At 47.2% G+C, this 22,499-nt stretch overlaps 1 protein-coding gene across 1 annotated transcript in view; it reads left to right on the plus strand.

Moving 5' to 3' along the window:
- Window positions 1-16,247, plus strand: part of CD81 (CD81 molecule) — a 33,733-nt gene extending 17,486 nt beyond the window's left edge. Inside the window, exons 3-8 of the mRNA XM_051804041.1 lie at window positions 4,802-4,899; window positions 7,786-7,860; window positions 10,545-10,652; window positions 11,602-11,697; window positions 12,025-12,114; window positions 12,810-16,247. Coding sequence (XP_051660001.1) covers window positions 4,802-4,899; window positions 7,786-7,860; window positions 10,545-10,652; window positions 11,602-11,697; window positions 12,025-12,114; window positions 12,810-12,872 — 530 coding nt within the window. The 3' untranslated portion in view covers window positions 12,873-16,247. The remainder of the gene's footprint in view (window positions 1-4,801; window positions 4,900-7,785; window positions 7,861-10,544; window positions 10,653-11,601; window positions 11,698-12,024; window positions 12,115-12,809) is intronic.
- The last annotated feature ends 6,252 nt before the right edge of the window (window positions 16,248-22,499 follow it).

Below are 22,499 nucleotides of genomic sequence, written 5' to 3' on the forward strand. Positions count from 1 at the left end.
AGTTCCCCAGCTCTGATGTTTGGGGGCTTTCCATGTGGCTAATGCTTTAGGAGATCTCTGCAGCCCAAAGCAACACATGCCCTAGTTGTACTGAGGAAGAGGGGCATGATGTTTGGTCCACTGCTGCTACTTTTTCTGATCATCATCCTGATGCTCTTGAGCGAAGAGCTCCTGTGCTCCTCCTCTGAATGCAGATGAGGAGATGAAGCTAAGAGTGGTTGGCCTCTTTCCTAAAGCTTTCTGCTTTAAGGCTCCATCTCAAAAGGAGGTAGGAGGACTCCAGGCAGTATTGACCCCACCCATCTCTGCGAATGCTCCTCTGACTTCCCAAACTCTGAGATACAGGTCCTGAGGCTCACAGCTTATTTTATTTTGGTGGGTGCCTGATTACATGTGGCATCTTTAGCAATTTTACCTGCTGCTGCCTTATCAGAGAACCGTGCCAAAGGGCTAGAAATCGCACTGTAGCATTGCTTAAGGATGTGGAAATGCATTTGTACCATGAATACCTGTACGTGATTTGCTCACTGTACCTGTTCCTGCAGCTCCAGCTGTTCCCAGGATTATGTACTGCTGATGTGTGAGGGAGCAGTATGGCTGTAAGCAGTGCAGTTTGCATTTTATACCACTCTCATTTTACTTTTTGTTTATGGCAAACAGTGCTTCTTGTTTTGAAACCCCTGAGAAAGCTGTGATAAAAATGAGCTGGGAAGTGGCATGTGAAAGGCAGATGGAGCCTTGCTCATGCCAAATTGTGCCAGTTCGGATGGAGCCCCGAAGGAGCAAATACCACTTTAGTGAAGAGTTCTTCATCCATGACACGCTAGCAGGAATTAACCAATCTCTGGTGCTTACATAGTGAGGAGGCTTGTGGATTTGGGGGGAATCTCCTCTGACTTTAAGGAGGATAATGTGCCATTCACGATGGGGATGACAGGTGCCTTGCTCACAGACATGGAGCCCAAAACCACACTATGCGTCATCAGCCCTGTGTGCCAGGAATGAAAGCTAAGATGTGTCAGGCTGCTTTCTGGGAAAAGGGCTTGGTCGTTCCAGTCTGGGCTGTGATTGCTCTGAAACAGCCCCCCAGCTTCCTGGCACCCAGTCTGGAGGCAGAGACTCCCCCATCAGCCCCATCCCCTGAGGGGAAGGATGGGTGTGGGAAAACAAACACCATTCAAAGCATGTGGTTGGGCACTTTGGTTGCCTTCATTTGCTTTCTCAGCCTTCAGCCTAGCATTTCTGTGGAGAAACACCGCCAGCATTCATCGTACAAGATGCTGTTGTTGCATTAAATATTTTGTGCTTGTTTTTAAATAAACTCTGGAGCAGAGTCTTGTTCTGCTGCATCCCAGGAGGCTGTAGTGCTCAGTAACAAAAGGCAACTCCATAACGGCTGTTTGTTTGTGCCTGGGAATGAAGCTGGCCTTTATTCCAAAAGCCTTCCAGGGTTCTTTTGTGGTTTTCTGAGATCAGGCCAGTCATCACTGCCCTCTCCCCCGGCTGGCTGCACATTCCTACTGCTCCCACCCCACCAGTCACATCCGCTGGGCTCTGGTCAGGAAGCTGCACATGGTGCACATGTTCTTCCCTTCCCTGCTTTCCTTCTTGCTGTTTCCTTGCTTGACAGCAGAACTGGCTCTGACGAGGAGCTGGTGAAGCGTGAGCGGGGAGAGAAGCGGGAAGCCAGGACAGTTCAAGGTCTGCATGGCCTGTCTGGGGTTGGAGTTCAGCAGGTCAGTTTTGGTTTTGGTTTTTGAAGCTGCCAAAAATCCCAGCAAGAAGCAAGTACAGAGGCCACTGGAAGACTTTTCTAAAACAGCAAATATCTGTGTCTCCTCTTGGTCTCCTCCATCAGTTAAGGTTCTCACTGGGCCTTCATTTCCTAGTTTTCAGAGCAGGACTTTCTTAGCCACCAGTGGCTCCTATGTGATCTCTATATCAGAAAAATATTTTTTACAGTGAGAACAATCATTCCCTAGAACAACCTCCCCAGAGCTGTGATCAGGTCCCTATCACTAGAGGTTTTCAAGATCTAAGTGGGCAAGGTGCTGGATAGTCTCAATAGGTTCCCGTTCACACAAAAGGTGGACCAGGTGATCTTTTGAGGTCCCCTTACAACCTGGGCTGCTTTATGACTCTGTGATCTCCTGACTATATTTGTTCAACCTGGAAGTTGCATTCAGTGATTATTTTGAAGAATTTGAGAATAAAATCTTCTGTCTATCCAGGGGAGTGACCTGGTCGGTGGGGTCCCAGCATCATGCTGCTTGGTCTCCAGATGTGCTGCATCTGCTTGCTACCCGTCTACTGGGCTGGTTATCATGAGTAGTGACTTCTCAGACATGGAAATGACTTGCCCCCAACTCAGCTTTGTTTTCTCTCTGCTGTCCTAATGGGAGAAGAAGTCAGAAACTGCTGCACTCAGGGGTGAGCAAAGTTCATTTTCCCAAAGCAACTTGTGATGAAGACTCTCCAGTTGAGCCACCCAGTGCTGTAAAATAGAAAAACCAGACATGGTTTGGGTTGAAAACCCAAACCAGCAGCTTCGCTGGTACAAGCTGGTGTGGTGAGGGCTGGTTCTTGGGCATTGGCAGATTCTGGTGACAATAAGCAGACTGTTTTTTGAGACACCACTACTGATTCGTTCTTTGCGAGACAGCAGTTATGTAGCATCTGACAATCTCCATCAGTCTCTCTTGGCCTTGGCAGGTGTCCAGAAGACAGCCTTCATTTTACAGAATTCCTTCGTGCCTCCTCAACCCCTTTGGGGCCCCTCTACTCCACATACAGCTCAGCCCAGCTGCCACTGCCGCTCCACCTCACGTCATCTCCAGCCGTTGCGATAAAACCACAAAACTTTATCTGCTGGCCTGTCCTTTCCAAGAAACTCTCCTGGGAGGTTTCTTTTGCTTGCTTTTCCCTTCTTTTTGCACCCTCACGTGAGGAGGTGTCTCGCCCCCACTTGGGAAGCTTCAACAACCCAGTTGCCTGTTGGGTTTTGTGGCTACTGGGTGCTGTTGAAACCCCTTCAGTTCACATCAGGAGATGCAACTCGCGCCTCCTTCCCCTTTTGCTGGCAGCGTTGCTGCAAGGATGTTGGTGTCTCCGGCCACAGCTGCTGTCAGGTTTTGTGAAGAGGGGCTTCCTGCGGGGTCAGCACGCTCCATTGTGCCGGTGCTTCCCCTGCAGCTGGCTTCCTCCCTCCTGTGGCACCTAAATATAGCATGAGTGTGGTGAGAAACACCGTCCGGAGAGTCCCAGCGCCAGACGTGCTGGGGTGGCATATCCGTCGCTGCCTCTTGCTGAGTCGGCCCTTGCATCAGTGCTTGCATTGTTTGGGTGCTGGTGATTTTTACTTTAAAGAGGGAAGAAGTGGGAGCCAAAGTTTACCCTCCCCCAAGTTTGACCTATCCGTAAGGGAATTTTAAACAAGTCGAGACTTATTATGTATCTGGTGTTTTAGAGAATGGTTTACTTGACTTGACTCTGCTCTCAGTGCATGCCCTTTAGACTTTGCACTTTAATTATCAGAAGATTGTTTAAAAGCTACAGAGATAAGAAAAATCTTAAACATGACGAGCATGTACAAGCAATTTTAATCTTGAGCTCTGTTTATATGTTAGGGCTGTTGTTCCTAAAGGAATGCTGACAGACTGATTAATAACTATTAAACATTTTGACTCATAGCAGAAGAAAACATTTCACTGAAGGGATGTGTCTCCCAAGCACTAATAAGATTCACTGTGTTGCTGTTACCTGTGGGCTGCCCTATGTTCTTTTTTTCTCATCATGATACCTTCTTTTTTTCCTCACCGTCCTGTAAAAATGACTGCAGTCTTGCCTCATTTGTAATTATTTGGTTATTTTTTACATGTATCAAATTGCTTTTGGATGAGAAGTAAGATTCACTTAGAGAGTAGTAGAACCACAATACTTGAGAATATTAGTTAACCAAAAATGCACTAAATATAAGGGATACACCAGGAGAAAGCTGTGTCAAATTTAACTGAGCTGGTAGTGTTTGGCTGAGTAGTCACTATGGCTTCACCAGTCTCGTGGTTAATGAGACCATGGTGATTACTCATGGCAGCAGACTTGAGCCTTGAGCTAAGCTCTTGTTTCCTGAATGAATAAACTTTCATTCCTCTGTTTTTTGAACCACTCCCGATTCCTCATTTCAAGCTTTGAACTAGTTATAGTGCAAGTTGGCTATGCAAATTCAGTAAGTTCAAGTAAAAAATGTCATATTTGCTGAAGAACCTATAATAAAAAAGCCAAATTTTGTTACATGAGATGCTTAAGCAGTGCTGTTCCCTTAGTTTTGTGGTTCATATGCCTTTAAAATGTTAGCCAAATCAATATTTGTGTGATGTTAAATATAAATAAACCATATGCCTTACTGTTTATTTTAAAAGATATGCTAACTAATCATTTTCATCTCTGCTTAAATATTTAAAACAGCATGCCAGGGGAACTCCCTGTTACAGCTTTGAGGATGCTGTAAAGCCCTTGTCTTTCCTGATACATCCTCTGTCTAGTACTGCTTGAGCTCTCTGTTTCCTCTGATTTGGGAGGTGATGGAGTTATTAAAGGTTTGGTGTTAGTAGCTTCAAACACTTTGAGACCCAACTCATGTATGTTGTGTTCTACTGTGTCTGCTGCCACCTCTACTCATACCTCTTCGGCCTTGATCCTGCACACCTGTAGTTATCCGCCCTGGGCAGCCAGAAGGTCTGGCCAGGCATTAAGATGCTGCTGTACAGAGCTCTGCAGTAACACATCTCGCTCTCCCTTGCAGGAATCTACATCCTGATCGCAGTTGGAGCTGTTATGATGTTCGTGGGGTTCCTGGGATGCTACGGCGCTATTCAGGAGTCTCAGTGTCTTCTGGGAACGGTAAGAGGCACAAAGCTTTGGAAGCTACTTGGCACCATGATCTCCCTGCCAGGCAGCACAAGGCTGTGCCTTCCTTGCTGGGGGCTTTTCCAACAAACGGGACTGGGAGGATGCGTGAGCATGGAGGTGGGAACTAGGTGACCTCTGCAAGGAGCGAGGCAGCGCTGTTTGGCCAAGGGCATCTCTGTCCAGCCCAATGAGCTCCAGCTGAGCTGGCAGGCTCCTGCTTGTGCCTGGCTGCAGGGAAGAGGCTGAAGCCAGCGGCATAGCAGAAGGGGTGAGATCAGCAGGACTCTTAGAGACTCATTTCCTCTGTTATATGTGAACTCTCCCCTTGCTTCTATCCCCACCATGGTCTGACTGTCTTATCAAGCACCCATTAAACCCTCTTTCTTACCTAGTGTCCTCTACAGCTTCCCCTCTCACTCCTTCTCAAGGCTGCCTGTGGCAATTCCAGTTCTTTTAGGGAATTATCTACTATTTTTATTTGTTTGGACAAGGAAACAGCAAAGGCTTCCCACAATATGTTAGTAAGAACAACTAGGTACATCCTGGAAAATCCATTACTAAAGTGCTACAGGTGTCCTTGATTTGAGGCAGCAGCTCGAGATTCCTGGCACGGGATGAACTTAATTGTATAAACTATAGACACACCAAAAGCCTTTGCCTTGAGGGCAAGGGAGACCCATTTATTAAGCAAGTTCTCACATGTGGTTCAGCTTTAAACTCAATGCATGAAAAATAAAACTGGAGGGGTAAAACATAATTTTTTTTAATTTTTTTTTTTTTAAATTGGAATGACTTTCTAGCACTTGGCTTCATTGGGCTGGAGGATTCTTTGTGGTGGTGTAGTGACTCATGGGTGTGGACTCAGCTGGGACAGAGGGAAATGGAGCTGCTTTCCCTTGCTCTTGCAGATGACTTCACCTCTGGTTGCTGCTGATTTCCAGTTAGAAGGGGGTGCTTCTCCCCAGTGTTTATAAAGTGCTTCTGAACGTCAGTGGATGGGAGCTGCTGTAGGAGTTTGTAGGCATTATCCCTGCTGCTGGGAATAGGAGGAGCCTGCACACAAATCCGACAGGGTTTGTTGTAGCAAGGTCTGGCAGCTTTGGATTTTAATTTTTTTTGTTAATGCAAGCGATTAGAGACCCTGAATTACCCCTCACTCCCTCTTGAAGTTGGAAAGAGGATTAGAAGGGCAGATGGTACAATGTACCTGAGGCCCAACAGGGAAACCGTCTGCTTTGGCTGAAATTAGTAGCTCTAGCTGCTGTGAGCTGCCCGTGTTTGCTCACACCTTGGCTTGCTAAGAGAAGGCTGGAGATGCCTTGTAAGGACACTTTCCGCTGGCCAAGGCTCCCACTGTGCTCCAAGGACATTTCCAGGCAGCGTCCTCAGGGTGTTGCAGGGAAGCAGCCACACTTCCTGCTCCTTCAGCTCACTGATGGAGTGACTTACTGCAGAAGGGAAAAGAACCAGGAAGCTCCACACTATCAAAATCCTGTGTCAAAGGCATCATGGATGCTGAGCGACAAGACCCAAGGAAGGCAGGAGCTTGGCATGGAGCAGGCTTTGCTCCCTGGGAAGGGGCTGGGACACATCCAGCTGCCTGGCCAGGAACATCACTGTGTTCCCATAGCATCAAGCTGCATCTCTTGGTGTTCTGCAGCCAACTTGCAGAAAAACTGAGTCTGCAGGAAGTTGTGGCTGCAAATCTGGGATAAACAAGCCATCCTTCACTGGAGGGTAACCACTGCAAGAATGAGCCCTAGTGCTTAACCAGAGACTTATAGTGGCATCACGCCCACAATTTAGGGTGATGTGAGTCCTTGGGGGGATGTAGGACCCAGTCCTCCAAAGATATTCCTACAGAATCAGGATAGATAGGTGTTAACATAGGAGTTGGTTGTTCAGGAACTGGACAAGGATGTTAGAAGTCCTTTCCTGTTGTCAGGTTAATAGTCTTGTTTCCATTTTGCTGATAACCCTTTGCTCTTGCACATGAGAGCCAGTTCATGGCATCAGCCTGGAAACTCCTGTTTCCTCTGTTGTTGAAGAAAACGTCCTGAATGTGTCTGGAACAGAGACTGCCCAAGAGCCAGGGGCTTTTGCTTCTTTAATTCCATGGCACCTCTCCCACTTTGGGGCTTTTCCCAGGAAGAAGCCACTAAGTGATACTGTCACAGAGGAGATGTTGGCTGCATATGAAGCATGCCTCTCTGTGCCTTCTCACCTGACTCTTATGTGTGAGCTTTACAGCTTCCTATTCCCAGTCTAACAGACCAACCATCACAATGTTTTCTGAACAAAAAGATGGAGGGAGTCTTTGGGGGGGTGGCAGGGAGGACTGCTGGAATTGTACAAACAGGGTGGGACTGTGGGAAAATGTCAGTGTTAGTATTTATGCAAAAAACTGCAGTAGCCTTGCAGGGCTGTGGCTGCTGGAGAGCTGGTCATAAATCACACCCTGACATCCCCAGCTCCTCAGCAGCTGAAACGTGCTTTTAACCCCTCACTGGCAATTCCTGTCCTTGGAGCACTTGTGGCAGAGCAGGAACATTGTCTGGAGGGTCCTGCAGGTGTATGCAGAGGAACAGTATATCTCATGGTGCTCAGGGCATCTTCATCCCTGCCATACCTTTGTGGGGAAGGCTTTCTAACCCCTGCTCAGCCATCCCAGTGGGAAGCCTGGACATGGGGTGGCATCCGATGAGTTACAGGAAAACGTGTTTGGGCTAAGTGTGTGTATGAGAGATAAAATGGTTTTAAGTCAGATGACACCTTGCTCTGATCTCTGTCAGTAGAACCACACCTCTGCCCACCTAGTTGCTGCTTTTGCCTGTAGCCAGATATGTTTAGGACCCATCTTTTGATTTGCCTTTGCAGTTCTTCACTTGCCTGGTGATCCTGTTTGCCTGCGAAGTTGCGGCTGGAATTTGGGGATTTGTCAACAAAGACCAGGTAAGACAACTCTGATACCTGTGTTTGTGGGACTGGAAGGCCTGGGCAGAACCACAGCAGATCCTGACGTGAGCTGTTTTGCTTACAAGCTGCTCTCAAACCGAGTCATGGGGGCTTGGATTAGTGATGTGACTTGGGCAAGTCACCTAACTCCTCTTGGCCAGGCTGATGAACTTTAAATGTGAGCACTTGACAGTAGCAGCTGCCCCTTAGGCTATGTAGTGCAATGTCTAGAATAAAAATAGCCTGTCTCACTTGGGTCTTCTCCGTGCTGCCACACTGTCAGTCACAGAGTGAGTTGATTCATGCATGAAGTCGTGAAGGAAAGCCATCTGCACGTCCTAGGTGCCAAGGAACAAAGAGCGAACCCAGCCGCATAGTGCCAAAGGGAGGGAATACCGTACAGGGAGAGCCTGCATTAACAGGATTGCTTGGTGCTTCCTACTGTTCAGCAGTATCATATAACCTGCTTTGGGCCATTTGTCTGCCAGGACTGGGCTTGCTGCTGATCCATAAGTTGTGCATGCACAAGGGGTACAAACTCTGTGTCTGTACCATGCACCCTTCTAGGGACTGCTCGGATGAGGTTTTCTGGTTGGAGGGGGTGAACTAAAGGGTAGGACTGAAAATTGCAGCTTTTCACCTTCTGTTTCTGCTCACCTTCCTTTCATTACGGTCACGTGTGCTCACAGACACGCAGAGTTTCATCTTGAAGTGCAAAACTGTCCGTGTATGGGAGCTATGGCTGTGCTGCAGCAAGCAGCAGGCTGGGTGTTGATCACTGGGCCCTCGAGGGTTTGGAGGAGAGAAGGGGACTGCTTGTACTCAAAGCCAAGGTTAGACTCTCTTGGCAGAGTAGGAAATGTGTTTACTTTACTAAGAGACGCAAGCCAGCTGTGTAAGTAGGTGGTGGCCTGCTCAGCTTTCACATGCATATAGTCCATGGCTGATGGGCTTGGCCTGAATGGGAACACCCGTGTAGTCATTCAGCGGGAGAGAGCATGACTTCACTGGAATAAACTCTTCTGTGGCTAAACATATTATTATGCAGGCAGGGTGCTGTTTCCTAGCAACTTTAGTGAACTAATTAACCTCTGCAGAAGGGCTGTGCCTCCTGCAGATGTTAGTTCATGAATCCTGAAGAGTCCAAGATGTGCAACTGCAACCAACAGCAAAAAAAGTGAAGCCTGAGTAAGGAGGGACCCCATGGCTCTTGTGTTCTGTGCTGGGGAGAAGGCACTTGGATATTAGAGCATAAAGCTGAGAAATTTAGGATTTGCTAATACAAGAGCGATGACCTCAGATCCTAAAATTAATTTTACAGTTTAAAATGAAGGGTGGCAGCCTGTTGGCATCAGCTGGTTTTACAGCCTTGATGATGAATGGGCTGTTTTGAAGTCCCTGCTCACAAGGCAGGTGGCTTGCTTCTCCCTGCCTTGGCTGTGAGCAATGCAAGCTGGGAGGGAAGTGTAGAATGATCCCAGACATCAAGAGCTGCTTCCAGCAGGGACACTGCCACAAAGCTGGAGGCAGTGTCTCCCTTAGCCTGCCTTCTTGGAGATGCTTTAGAAGCAGTAGGATTATTTTTATATTTTTTTCATGTACCAGAATCAAATGGTTTGATTGGAGAACACTGCCCTCCAAAGCAAACTTTTTTGAGCAGTGACAAAGGAATTCTGGGATAATTGATTGAAATCGTGCTCCTTCTTGCTGCAGTTTCTTTTTTCATGTGCTAATCCAGTCTGTGCTGCCAAGAGCAGATGTTCTAGAAAGTGTTTTCCCTTTCTTGCTCATATAGGGGTTTTTTTCCTTCTCTTGCACATCCTCCTTTCATCTATCTCTTCCAAATTATGGGAAGGCGTTAAAGGAGAAATCACAAGGCCAGTATCCCTGATAATTAGGAGGTTCTTGCACTGTGGAGCAGACCCCCATGGGTGGCTACAGTTCAGCAGCCAGTGGCAGGGTTAGAGTGTGGATGAAACTTTCCACATAACCACTTACAGGACAGGGATGCCCAGCTCCAGGTAGGGACACAGCCAGAGTTTGACATCCACCTAAATGCACCTAAGCTGCCTGACCCAAGTGAGCTGCCTCATTAGGTTTTAGTGTGCAATCTCTCCCAAATTCCTGCCATCCCCTCCAAACCAGCACGCCGAGGTGCCCATACCTACAGATGGCCTTGCTTGCACACCCCACCTTCTCATGACTTTTCCAGCATGTCCTGCCCCTGCAGCCTCAGTGGCAAACGTGTTACCTGCCTGCTTTGTCTCCATGTGTTGTGTGGTTCAGAATAAGCCTCTTCTGCATTCCTGAGCCCAGAAGCACATTCACATGGGGTGAAGGCTATCTCAGATCTTGTGGTTCACCCTCCAGGCCTTGGCTGTCTTTATCTGCTAGAGAGAGCTTGTGGAGCCCTTGGACAGTGTTGGCTGGAATCTGCTGGCTGGTGGATGAGGTTCTTAATATTTGCTGTTCTTAACATGCTACAGCTGGAGGGGCTTGAGCCCTATGAAAGACAGGCCTTTTTTCACATGTCTGTGCAAACAAGTGGTGTCCTAATCTATTTTAAAACTTTTCATCTTACTGCGAGTCTCATTAGAGGGAATCTGTCCCCTTCAGGCACATCTGCTGGATGGGTTTCCTCCTCTTTCTCTGGCTGAGAGTTTTTCCTATGTCTTTCCCAGATAGCCAAAGATGTGAAGCAGTTCTACGATCAAGCACTTCAACAGGCGCTCATGGGAGATTCGGATGCGAACAACGCGAAAGCTGTAGTGAAGACCTTCCATGAAACGGTGAGATGTTGCTGCTCTTGCTGCACGTCCTGCTTAGGCTGCGTGGAGTCAGCCAGAGCTGGCACTGATGGATAGGGTGTGCTGGGGATCACAGCTGGTGAACTTCTGCGGGTGGTTTGTCCGTGGGTAGGTGGTGAGGAGCAACTGTCCGTGTATGTGGACTGATCCTCCCCACCGAGGCACAGGCAATAAGTTGAACTACAAGTCTTGGGCAGGGAACGAAGGCAACGCTGGGATTTTAATGCTTATGAGAGAACTGGAGTGAACTGAGCGAACTGGATCAAATATTTCACAGCACTGGGATTTTGCTGCCTGCTTTCTGAGTTCCCTGTAGAAATCTCTTCTCTGTAGAAGTTTCCTGCTGCCGGGGTAAATGAGAACATGGGAGGAAGGAGAATTAATAATGGTGGTCAGGAAAATGAATGGGAAAAGCAGAGTCTAAAGCAAATGATGCTACATGCAAGTCTTAGCCTGTCAAGTTTGCTGTTCTTACATTTCAAGAAGCAGAGTTGCACTCTCTTCAATATTCTGGCCTTCACACTGTGCTGGGAAGTCTGGCTCAGGCTCTAATTAAGTTGCTTTTCATTTACCTCAGCACCCCTGATTTAAATAAAAATTCAGTGGACAAAGGATGTAGCTCTGAGTAACTAATCCTGATACTTGCTCCATTCAGGAGGAAACAAAATTTCTGGAGAGAGTTGGATTCACTCTCCTCCAGGGATAGCCATGCCAGATCTGTCTGGGACTATTGTAGGAAGCATCTGCATTGCATGGAAAGAAAAAAGGGTTAATTTAGTGACTTATTACCCTCCCTTGTTTCCCCTTCCAAGATGCCTCCTCAGTCTTGGGTGGCTTCAAGGAAGTGTAAGGGTAGGGAGAGCACTGCATGAGTGTTTGCTGTCTGCTAATGCTGGGTTTTGTTGGGTTTTTTTTTCCTCTCTCCATGTAGCTGGACTGCTGTGGTTCCGATACTCTAACAGCAACTTTCACTCCCGTGTGGAGGGATGACCTCTGCCCAAAGGACTCCCTGAAAAGCTTTTTTGAGGTAGGCACAGCTGCTCTTCAGTCAGCACAGCTGCTGCAAGAAACCTCAGCTGCCAAGAAAATTTGGGGACTTATTGGGAATTAGATAAAGAGTAAAGATTTATTTGGGGATGATGTAGAAGGATGTTGAAGGTTCCCATTGGTTTATCATTTGCTGTTCCTGGCTGAGGGGGCTGGCAGGTGTGGAGGGTTGAAGTCTGGTCGGAAGTCCTGGAGTCAGGACCGAGGAACATAAGCAGGACAGTGAGAAAGCTGACCTGCCTTTCTGGGTGGTGGGGGGGAGGTGAGGGGAAAGCAGGATGTCTGACCAGTGTGTTCTGTGCTTCAGAACTCAAACTGCCACAGAAAAATCGATGACCTGTTCTCTGGGAAGCTGTACCTGATCGGTATCGCTGCTGTCGTGGTCGCTGTGATCATGGTAAGCATGAGGGCATGGTGAGACAGGGAAAAGCCACCTCAGGGTGCCATCGTCCTTTTCCAGCTGGGCTGGATCCATCCCTCTCCTCCAGATACCCCTGCAGCTCAGCATGCAGCACCAGCCCTGTGCACCTCAGCTGCTTTGGAACATGGCAAGACTGAGGGCTTTGTTATCCCTCCATGGAGTCGAGTTGTTAGGGGAGGCACGTGACAAGCTCAGTGGAGCAAGAGCCACCTGCAAGCCCGTCCAGAAGGGCAGAGCACCATTGAAACCTGCTCGCTGCCTCCAAAACCACTTGTTTCACAGGGTGCCGTGTTCTGTTGCTGGGGTCCGCAGTGGGAAAAGATCTGCTTGTTTTGCCATGTTGGGTTTGCTCCCTAGTGAGGGGTGGGTGGTATGGGCCGGTAACCCGGCACCTGTACAAAGGCTGGGCTGTAATGCTGGAGCGATCTCGAGGCATTTGCTGTGCAGTTGGCAGCCAGGAAGCTTGTAATGTAACACCACTGCTGCCAGAGAGAGACAGGAGAACATCATCTTATCTCAAATTGGCCAACTCCTAATGAAAACAGCAGCAAAGATGTAGCATCTCTGCCCTTACCTCTGGCATGAGAGTGGATTGGGGGACCTTAGGATGGAGTGGGGGACCTGCATCATACTAGTTGGCGCCTCACTGGTGCCCCCATGTCTCTCAACAGATCTTCGAGATGATCCTGAGCATGGTGCTGTGCTGTGGCATAAGGAACAGCTCCGTCTACTGAGCCGTGAGAGCCGGGGAGGGGAAGGGGGGAGCAGGGAAGACGGCGCTAGAGGGGACCCCAAGTGCCACCAAGTGACCAGGAGACATTTCAACAACAGACAAAGAAAACTATGTATATAAATGCTTCCAATATTACCATACAGTACTTACCATTTTTATTTTGAAGTACTTTTTTTTTGTTTGTTTAATAAATCAAACTTTCCCGTATCTTTGTGGCTGAGTTAGTTACACATCAGTTTTGTGTGATGGGAAAGCTGCTGTAGCAGGAGATCAAGTCCTTCCTCCCCCTTCCCCACCCCCAGTAACTCAGAAGTAACATTGGTGGAAGATGTGCAGAGGAGAAGGCTGCAGCCTGTTACCAGAAAAATTTTGCCTTGGTTTTACTGACTTTTTTTACTGGATGCTGAAGCAGATTTTAGCGGTTTTGTTAATTTGTACTCATCTTTTCCAACCATCACCCCAACTCCCTGGCATTTCCAGGCTGTCCACAGGGAAGCCTGGCTGACTGCCTGAAGCCTGGGAGAGAGGAGAGGAGAGGAAACAGCCTCTGTTGCCTGGGTGCGATGTAACCCAGGGGAAACTCGGGCACATTGTTCCTCTCTGACCTGTTTGCATTGTTAGGTCAATCCTTAACAGAGGTCATGCTTAAATTTTTTTACTCTATAAAGTGTAAAAATGGTTTTTGGTTTTATGGGTTTTTGTTTTCCTTGGGGCTATAACTTTATAAATTTGCTCATTCCCATTGATTCATTACATTAAAAGGTCAGAGGGTGAATTTTAGTCTCAGTTTTTCAAATATAGCCCCAGTTTTTCAATATAAACTGAAAATTAAGTTACTTTTTTAACCTCCTTCAATATTTCATTGTAGACATGTTTTGGGGACAGTCTAGTTCTATATCAACTTTCCACTGTTTAACTAATGCTTACACAGAAATTATATTGGAAAAAGAAGAAAACATTAAAAAAATAGTTCCCGATTTTAGAAATCTTTTAGCAGACTTTAGACTGCTTTTATGTACTGCAGGATGACACTTGGGTGTTCCCAACCATATGCATAATCCTTAAAATTTCATCTTTGTATCACTATCTTGTTCAATTAAATTTTCTTTAATTATGGCACATTGTCACACACTGTAATATTGCTGGGAAATTGTCATAATCTGATTTAAAAAAAAAAAGTTTATTTTTAAGACCTTCCAGTTATATCAAGAATAGATCAGCTTATAAAGTCAAGGGAATTCAGGATTTTAGATCATACCAGTTGAAACACATTCTTGTGATCTGGTAACTTTGGTTATCAATTTGATGTATGTGGCTTCTTTTGTATGCCACTCCACTACCATGTAGATAGAGGGGGAGAGTGACCCAGGAGCTATGTAATAAAATCAGAATGTCACTAAAAAGATTATCTGTATGTATAGTTCTATAGATATATATTTTTAAGCAAAGCCTTTCCCTTAGCCATACAGGCACTTGAGCTGGAAATTACAGTATCTCTCAGCTTTTTGCCACCTTGAAGCAGGTAAGGGGAGGAGTTTAAATTAGTGATCACTTTCCCCACTTCAGGAATATTTCTGTTTCTTAAAGTATTTCACTCTCCCCCTTTGTTGCAACAAAGAGCTTCAGATCTGATAGGGAGGGAGACCTGTGATCATTGATCATTTTAAACTAGTACCTTGTTTGCTGCATTTGGCTGCCATGGCCATTGCCACTACATCATAGAAAATTCCTGCACTGGGGCAAACTGATCCATTGAGAAGATTTTCCTCCCTTTGACTCTCCCCTTTCCTATTCCTGCCTTTTAGTATATAGGGCCTTTAAAAAGTATATAGGTAAATATATATATATATATATATCTCAAGTTGTGCTGGGTAAGAGGAGGAAGTGCTTCAACAGATCTTTATATTGAGGGGTCAGACAAGAAAAGATTCAGCCTTAGATATAGCCTTAAAGCAACACTGCCCTGAATGTCCACGTTGTGCACATCGAGAATGAGGTGAGGTTTTGCAGTAGGTAACCCCTTCCCCTGCTCCCCAGCGTAGCTCCTTCAGGTCATCTACTCTGTTATGTGGCTATATGTATACGCATCATCCAAGCATGTGTGTTTACATCTATGTGCATCGAGATTGTTAGCATACAGAATGGATGTGTAACTTGCCGCCTTTTTTGTTGACTGTTGATAAATGTGTATAAATACGCCATTACGCATTTCAGTTCTGTTTTCTTTCCTTATACCATATTTTTGATATTGTTCAGTATTCAGTTGATGCTGTGTATGCAGCTGGAGCTCTGTTTGAACACAGGCTGGGTCTCGATGCAGGTCAGGTGTGTCCTTGGACAGTGTACCTTTAGGGGTTTGGGTTGTCCCAGGCAGGAGCAATTGGCAGAAAGTGGTACTTGAAGAGAGAATCTGAGAGCTTTAGGAGGAAGAGCAGGAAGTTTGCTAAGACCCTGTCCTGCAGGGACTGCAGTTTGCCCTCTGGTTCATTTCAGAGGTGGCTTGTCACCTAGGAGAGCTCCAGGGGCAGCTTCCTGGGCCGCCTCCTGTTCCTGTGGCTGCTGCAGGAAAGGTGCTGAAGGAGGGGAACAGCTAGCAGCTGGGAAGGTCATGGGAGAAGAGACAGAAGGATGTTTGCAGGAGAGGGCAATGCTTTTAGAGTTACCAGCTGAGTCCCCACACTTGATGGAATGGTCATCAGCTGTGGCAGGAGGGGTCAGCCCAGGGACAGAGAGGAACTGTCATGCTTAAGAATGATGAAGTAACTGAGAAACCCTCCCAGAAAAAACTACCCACTTGGGTCTCCTGTGAAGCTGGACCTGAGTTAACACAAAGTAGAGAGGGAGCTGGGAAGGGCTGAGGACTTGCCCCATTGCAAGCATTCAGGATCCAAAAGCCACAGGGCTCCTCTGCCAGTTGGTCAGTCCCAAAGCTGGCTGAGGTGAAGGGGGGAAACCACTAGGTAGGACCCCTGCTCTGCCTCAGCCCCTCTCCTGCATATCTTAGCATTTGTGTGCAACATGGTGCCCTGTACTGCTCCCCTCCACAACCCCCCCAAAAAAAAAAAGAGATTAAATTGCAAGCTGTAAATACAAACCCCTCCCTCTCCATGGGAACATCCCTCCTGGAGCTAGTGACAGCTGAGAAAATGGCTGTGAGCTGAAGCAGGGAGGAGGAAAGAGGAGTGTCAACTGTCCAGGTCTGAGTTCAAAGACCACACTGAAAGGTCAAACAGAGCCGCTGACAGCTTAACTGAATGCTTGGGATTTTTTCATACTGTGGAGCATGCCACAAAGCAGTGTGTTTAACTTCTTTCTGCCTTTTTTTTTTTAAAGAAATGAAACGAAAATCAATTTAATAAACATTTCTCATAGTGTGCATAGTGTGATGAACTGCTGCAATTTTACAACCAGTTAACCTTAACACCAGGATGCTTTGTGAACCAGGCTTCAACAGCACGGGTTTTTACAGCCTCTGGGAGGGGGGCCTGCAGGCAGGCTGGGGATGCATCAGAATAGTGCCGAGGGAAGGCAAGAAGGTTGCTTGCCAGCAGTGGTGGCTGCTGCAGTTGTGCCTCACCCTCAAGGGAAGAGGGGCACAGCTGTGGGGGAGCTAATGTGGATTGCAAAATAGAGTGATTGTGCTGAAATTCAGGGGGGAGGAGGTGGCAGTACTGCACACACTCAAGGGGCTTCTCCTGAAGTGACTGAAAATGTCCCCAAATGCCCTCTGCTGCCATCTGGATGGGGGCTGGGCTAGTTTTTGTGGATGGTCTGGTAATGCCACTGTTGCTGCTCCCACCTGCCTCTCCACACCCTCAGGGGAAAGCCTGGCTGAGAGCAAAGTGGGAGTCCCAAGTGCTGTGATCCCACAACTGCCTGCCTTTCTCTGTCCTGGCTTGGACTTCTTGCTGTGTTTGAAGAAAAATGTCCTGCGGCAGTTGCCAGCCATCGCCCTTGCTGGTAGAGAGAGGGAGGGAATGCGGGCAAGGGAGAGAAACGTTCAGCTGCCGCAAAGAAAGGCAAGTCCTGCTCCCAGCGGCTGTGCCTGTGCTACAAGATCATGCCCATCTGTTGTTCTTTCACTTGTTTACCTGAATGTTAATGGAGTCGGACATAATGACTTCTGGAAAGAAAAAAAAAAAAGTGATATTTAAAAACAATAAAAAAGGAAACAAAGCAATCACCCTTGTTAGTGGATTTTTAATGATGTGTTGTCAGATCTTGTTTCTTTCCATCATGTACAGATTTCTGCCATGTCTTCCAAGGGAACAGGCTTGTCTCATTCTCAGATTCAAGTAAAATTCAGGCTGCAGGGAATGCCGTCCTCAGCTGACCCTCTAGGTGGTTTCCCATGAATGTGATGCTTTTTGCTTCATGTCTTAAAACATTTGGATTGTGGCACTGCATTGTTGCTCCAGATGGGGATAAAATTATTCCTGCCTCTGGAGCTAGGATTAAGCCGATGTGAGTCACTGTCAGAACCCGGCTGGTGTTCAAGAGGGGGAGAAACAATAGTGCAGGCTAACTGGCAAAGCATGGCAGTATTTAGCATCCAGGGTGTGTGCCTTGGGACCTCAGCCTGGAAGTATAGCTGGGATCTTAAACCTTCCTGGCTAAATGCAGTCCCTCTTTGCACTTCAAGTCTGAGTATTTGCACTGGTGTGCTTGAAACAGGTGAGTTGAACGTGATGCTGGGAGAGAACCGGGCAAACCAGGCCCCTTTGAGGTGCTGTTGAGTGAAGATATGGGTTATTCTTGGAAAACAACAGTCCTGCCATGTAGGAGCATGTGAGGCCAAATAGATAACCCACTGTGAGGGGAAGGGGCGGGTGGAATGCTTCCAGCCTGTTTGTGCTCATATTGCATGGATGACCCTGGCTTACGCTTCTCTTTAACATATTTCTCCAGAGGTCTGAGGGACTTCGAAAGTCACTGGAGACCTTACTGTGGAATTCCGATGCCTAGGAATATGACTAGGGAATCTTTTTTTTTTTTTTTAATGGAACAAGAATTTGCAGATAATAAAAACACAGGCATGAATTTTTCTAAACTAGACCAAGCTGGGATTTTTTCCAGTGGAATTCTTTTCCTCCTCCCTCCTAAACTGTTTTTTTTTTCTTATTAAAACCTCCTAGAGTGTTTCTAATGAGAAGTTTTGAAGGTAGTTTTTGCTTTGGCGAGCTGTGTTTCGTAAGGCTCTTCTGGACTGTTTGTTTTTTTAAATAGCAATGTGCCTAATGGTTTCCTACTAAGACAGCTGTGACTAACATGTATAAATTGCTTATTGCATTCTGTAATCAGAGGTTGTCTAAGCTCTAACTAAGATTTGCAATATTCTCACAGGAGGATACAAAACCAGCCAGCTCTCCCATGCCAGAGCTGTTTATGGTGGAGGTTTCTGTAGGAGAAAGCACCCACACTGCTGGATCTGGCTGCACCCTCCCTCTGCCTGCCAGCTCTGCTTGCTGGGCTCCGTGTTGAAGGATGCGTTGTGCTCACATTCCTGCTCTTAACCCCTTTTCCTGTGCTGGGCATGGCAGTGTGGCCCTTCCAGTTAGGGGAGAGGAGGGAGTTTCAGCCCTAAGGCAAAGCAGCTGACAACAAACAAGATTGTTCTGAAAAACAAACTTGAACAAACTTTTTCACTGTAAGGGCTGTGGTAGGGCTGCAAACTGTGGCTGCACCAGAGAGTCCGCAAGAGTGGAAATACAGCCCCCAGGGAGGAAATATCTGTCACCAGTGGGTGCTGAAGGGGAAAGGAAAACAATTAACTACTTGACCAGCTCTTGATTAAGTGGTAAAGACACAGACTACGAATCTCAAGTCCCATATGTACAACGCTGTGCACCTGAACTAGACAGAGGCTGCCTATTGTTATCTGACCACTCAGTTTCAGCCTGGAGAGCATCACATTTCCTTGCACAAGGCATAACCCAAGCAGGAGGACACAGAAGTGTGTGGTGTAACCTCTTCAGCCAACCTCTGGCAGCTTTTCTGACTCTGGCAGCCTGATGCTTCTTTCACTGTAGTACCCAGGGACCTGGAGCAAACAGACAACACCTCCTAGCTGCTAAAACTGCTGCATAACTGAAGCCCAAGTTGTTTTCACACTTGCAGACGCATTAGAGGGTACATAAATTGTGCAACCAGGCATGCTGCGGACTGCCTGGTGTTTCTCACTGGATTTAGATGGCCCATCTCAAGTGCCAAAGCTTGCAAGTAACATTTCTAATTAATCACACCTTTTCCTTTTTTTTTTTTTTTTTTTTAAAAAGATGTTTTTTGGCCCTGCTTTGCGAGGGTGTTCCCTCATGTCAGAACACAGCTTTGTTGAGTACCGAAGAGGTGGTGGTGTTAGGCCAGGTGAGACAGCAAGCACACAACACCCTGTCTGCCAGCTGTGAGTAAACTGCTGAGATTTCCTCCAGCAAGGACTAGTGCTGTTAAATGCAAGGCTTGGCATTGGCTGCAAAGTTGTGTTGGTTAGTGAAACTCCATTAGGTCTTGTTCAAACAAGAGATCTAGGGAGCTTTAGGGTTCTGAGTTTTTTGTTAATGTAAACTTCAAGGCCCTCAGCTGGTTCCCTCGACCCCTTTCAGCCCTTCATCACTGCTGTTGGTATCAGGCATGCTGGGGCAATGACAGGAAAAAGAAAAAAGGAGCCAGATTAGCAGAAGGATTTTTTTAGTACAAATATTCTTTAGCTAAATCAAAATGAACAGACACCCCCAACTGTTTGTTTCCTTTTAAAAATTCAAGTAATTGCAGAGAGTATTAATTTTGCTCGTAAAGGACTTCAGTTCCCTCCCACACATGCAATGTCTCTAACAAAAAAGGGGTTGCAGGGTCTCCCTGCAGGTCCTCTATAGGCTGACAATACCACTATTATTGTGAAGAATCAAGTTGATAAAGACCTTCATAGCTCACTTGCATTAAAACTCACTCCACAGGAACTAATTTTATGTAGTTACCTTAAGGGGAAATAGCACCAACATGGGTAAACAGCACTGGAATAAATCAAACGTGCTTTCAGGTGAGCCAGGACCAAATGAACATGCAAAGTAAAACAGGTAAGCGCAGCTTGTTGTAGAAGAGAGGTGCTGTGAAGCACTGAATTCTGGAAATGCCCCACAGGGGATTTCAAGGCCATTTGTAGGATTTCCTTCTGGCAAATGGGAGAGGGCAACTCTATTGTTTCCTTCAGCCTGTACCAGTCTGGCTTGGTGTGACTGCCTACTCCTAGCAGAGAAGGATGTGGTGGTCATGACTCTACTTTTCCTTTTTGCCTGCAGTAAAATAATCCTTTCCCTCCCCACCTCCCCTTAGGACCTTCAGCATGAGCTGCATGTGGCCACATCTAACTAACCTCCATACTCCTTCCAGATGCAGGAGATGGTGAAAACACATCTTACTGCTCTGTCTGGCTTATAGGATCTGTGTGGCTGCTGGGGAATTGCCTGCCACTTTCCTACAGCCGCAAGGAGAGGGGCCAGCAGTCCCTGCCAGGCGCCTACCCCAGGCTCTGAGCACAGGAGCAGCAGCAGCAGGAGACTGCCAGAGAGCAGCGGAAACAGTCACCGGATGGGGGCCAAACAACAGATTTATTTGCAGGACAGGAGCGGGAGGCGCCGGTACTGGGGCCGAGGCTGGTGTGCATTTGTACATGCCACCCCCACACGCAGGGACGCGCTGGCTTCCTGCAGACACATGGGGCCATCTCCGTGACTGAGTGGCCCCTTGGAGCCCACTCACTGGATACAACCCGCTCATTTGGATGATGTCCTGTGCTGCAGCTCAGATCCACCTTCCAGCCCCCAACCCTCTTCAAGCCACCTCAGTTCAGGCCAGGAAGGGGAAAACACTTTACCATCTGTTCGTCTTCAGACTCTGACTCATTATTTTTATTTCAGCTGTCGCCAAGCAATAGCGAAAATCCCAACACACCAGTATATCCACTGCTGCAAGCTGTCTTGTCCTCAGCCACCAGAGAATGAGCAGCTCTTCCCCAGTTCCCTGCAGTGTGCAATACTAAATCTTCTGAATAAAAAGACAGGAAGGAGAAAAAGCGTACATTCAGCTTCCAAAGGTGACCTTGGTTATCAATATTCACAGCATTCAGGCAAAAAATGAGAACTTGTAGCCTCTGGAAATGGAGAAATATGGCCTGTCCCTGAAAGCACACACATCCCCATGTGATACAGCGAGGTAGTGTTGCCCTCTTCTGCCCCTCTGAGCCCCTGATCTAACACAGAACCAGTGTTCAAAACAAGAAACATTGCCATTGTTTGTGCCAGTCTATGATGTACCCTGCTTGCCTCTAGCCTTACAGAAACGGGGCATGCCACTGTTTACTCCACATCCTTTTCTTGCCTGCTCCTTACTACACTCAAGTACTCACTCCTGCTCTGTCCCTGGCGCACTAGACAGTGTTACACAGCACTGGTAGCCTTTACCCGGGGTTTACTCTTTGCTGCCTTTGCCTGTTTACTGCCCTCCTCCTTTCCATTTCTGCTCACCTACTTGAAGACTCATGTTTTCCTTTCTTCCCTCCGAGACCCCATTTGAATTCTTGTGACCATACTGCCAGATGTGTATACATAAAAAAATGGGATCACTAAATGGGGAAACACCTCTAAAACTGCTGGTTTAAAACTACAGCATGACTCCAGCTAGATGGAAGACATTTTGCACTAATCCCATCATTGCTGCCAAATGCATTCCAAACACAGCCCTCGTCTCATAAATTATTGTAATTAGCAACACTCCAGCAGGCAAAAGTATGTATTTAAAAACCGAGGATGCATTTGAAGTGGCTGCAGTTTATATTATGGGTGACTCACAGTGAGGCCCAGCTTGAAAGGAGCCAGTGAAGCCTCCACAGCCACAACCTTGTCTGGCAAAGCCCCCTGGCACACCGAATACTTTTTCCTAAACATAGGGAAAACAAGCTGAATACTGAAGCCACAGGGGAAATGTATTTGTGCTGAAAATTTGAAAATTTAAACTGTTTGCTGAAATAAGGGGAAAAAAAAGGTCAAGCCTCTTTGGCCAACACCAATAAAACATTTTCAGACAGAGCTCTGCTTCTTGACACACGCGCAAAAAATGTTCTTCTGGGACAGGCAGTGGAAACTTTTTTTTTTTTGTTACGGATAATGGTTTTATGCCTCGAGTGACTTGGGGTTTTCTGTTTTGAAAATAAACACGTAAGAAGGTAAAAAAAAAAAACAAAAAAAACAAGCAAGCAAGAAAAACCAAAACACAAAGAAACCAGACACTTCCTCTGAAGTGTTCTCGTTGCGGCCAAGCCCTGCTTTTCCGATGAGAACAAAAGCTGTGACGTGTTTTTTCCAGATCGCGGAGGGAGGCGGCGGTGCCGCGCCCTCCCCCCGGCCCCCCAGGGGCCCCGAGACCGGCCCAGCACGGGCTGCGAAATGTCGGGCGGCGCGGTGCGCCCTGGGAGCTGTAGTCGCTCAGCCCCCTCTCGCCCCACAAATTCGCTCTCAAAATGTCCCCCTCTGAGGAAAAGCGGGCGCCTACAACTCCCAGAAGCGCGGAGAGAGGCGGAGCGCGGAGGGACCGGCGACTCCCTCCCCTTCCGCACCGCTCTCCCCGCCGGGAGCTGTGG

The sequence above is a fragment of the Manacus candei genome, unplaced genomic scaffold (assembly GCF_025592945.1).
Source record: "Manacus candei isolate 608988 ecotype Guabito, Panama unplaced genomic scaffold, ASM2559294v1 h1tg000060l, whole genome shotgun sequence".
Classification (NCBI taxonomy): domain Eukaryota; kingdom Metazoa; phylum Chordata; class Aves; order Passeriformes; family Pipridae; genus Manacus; species Manacus candei.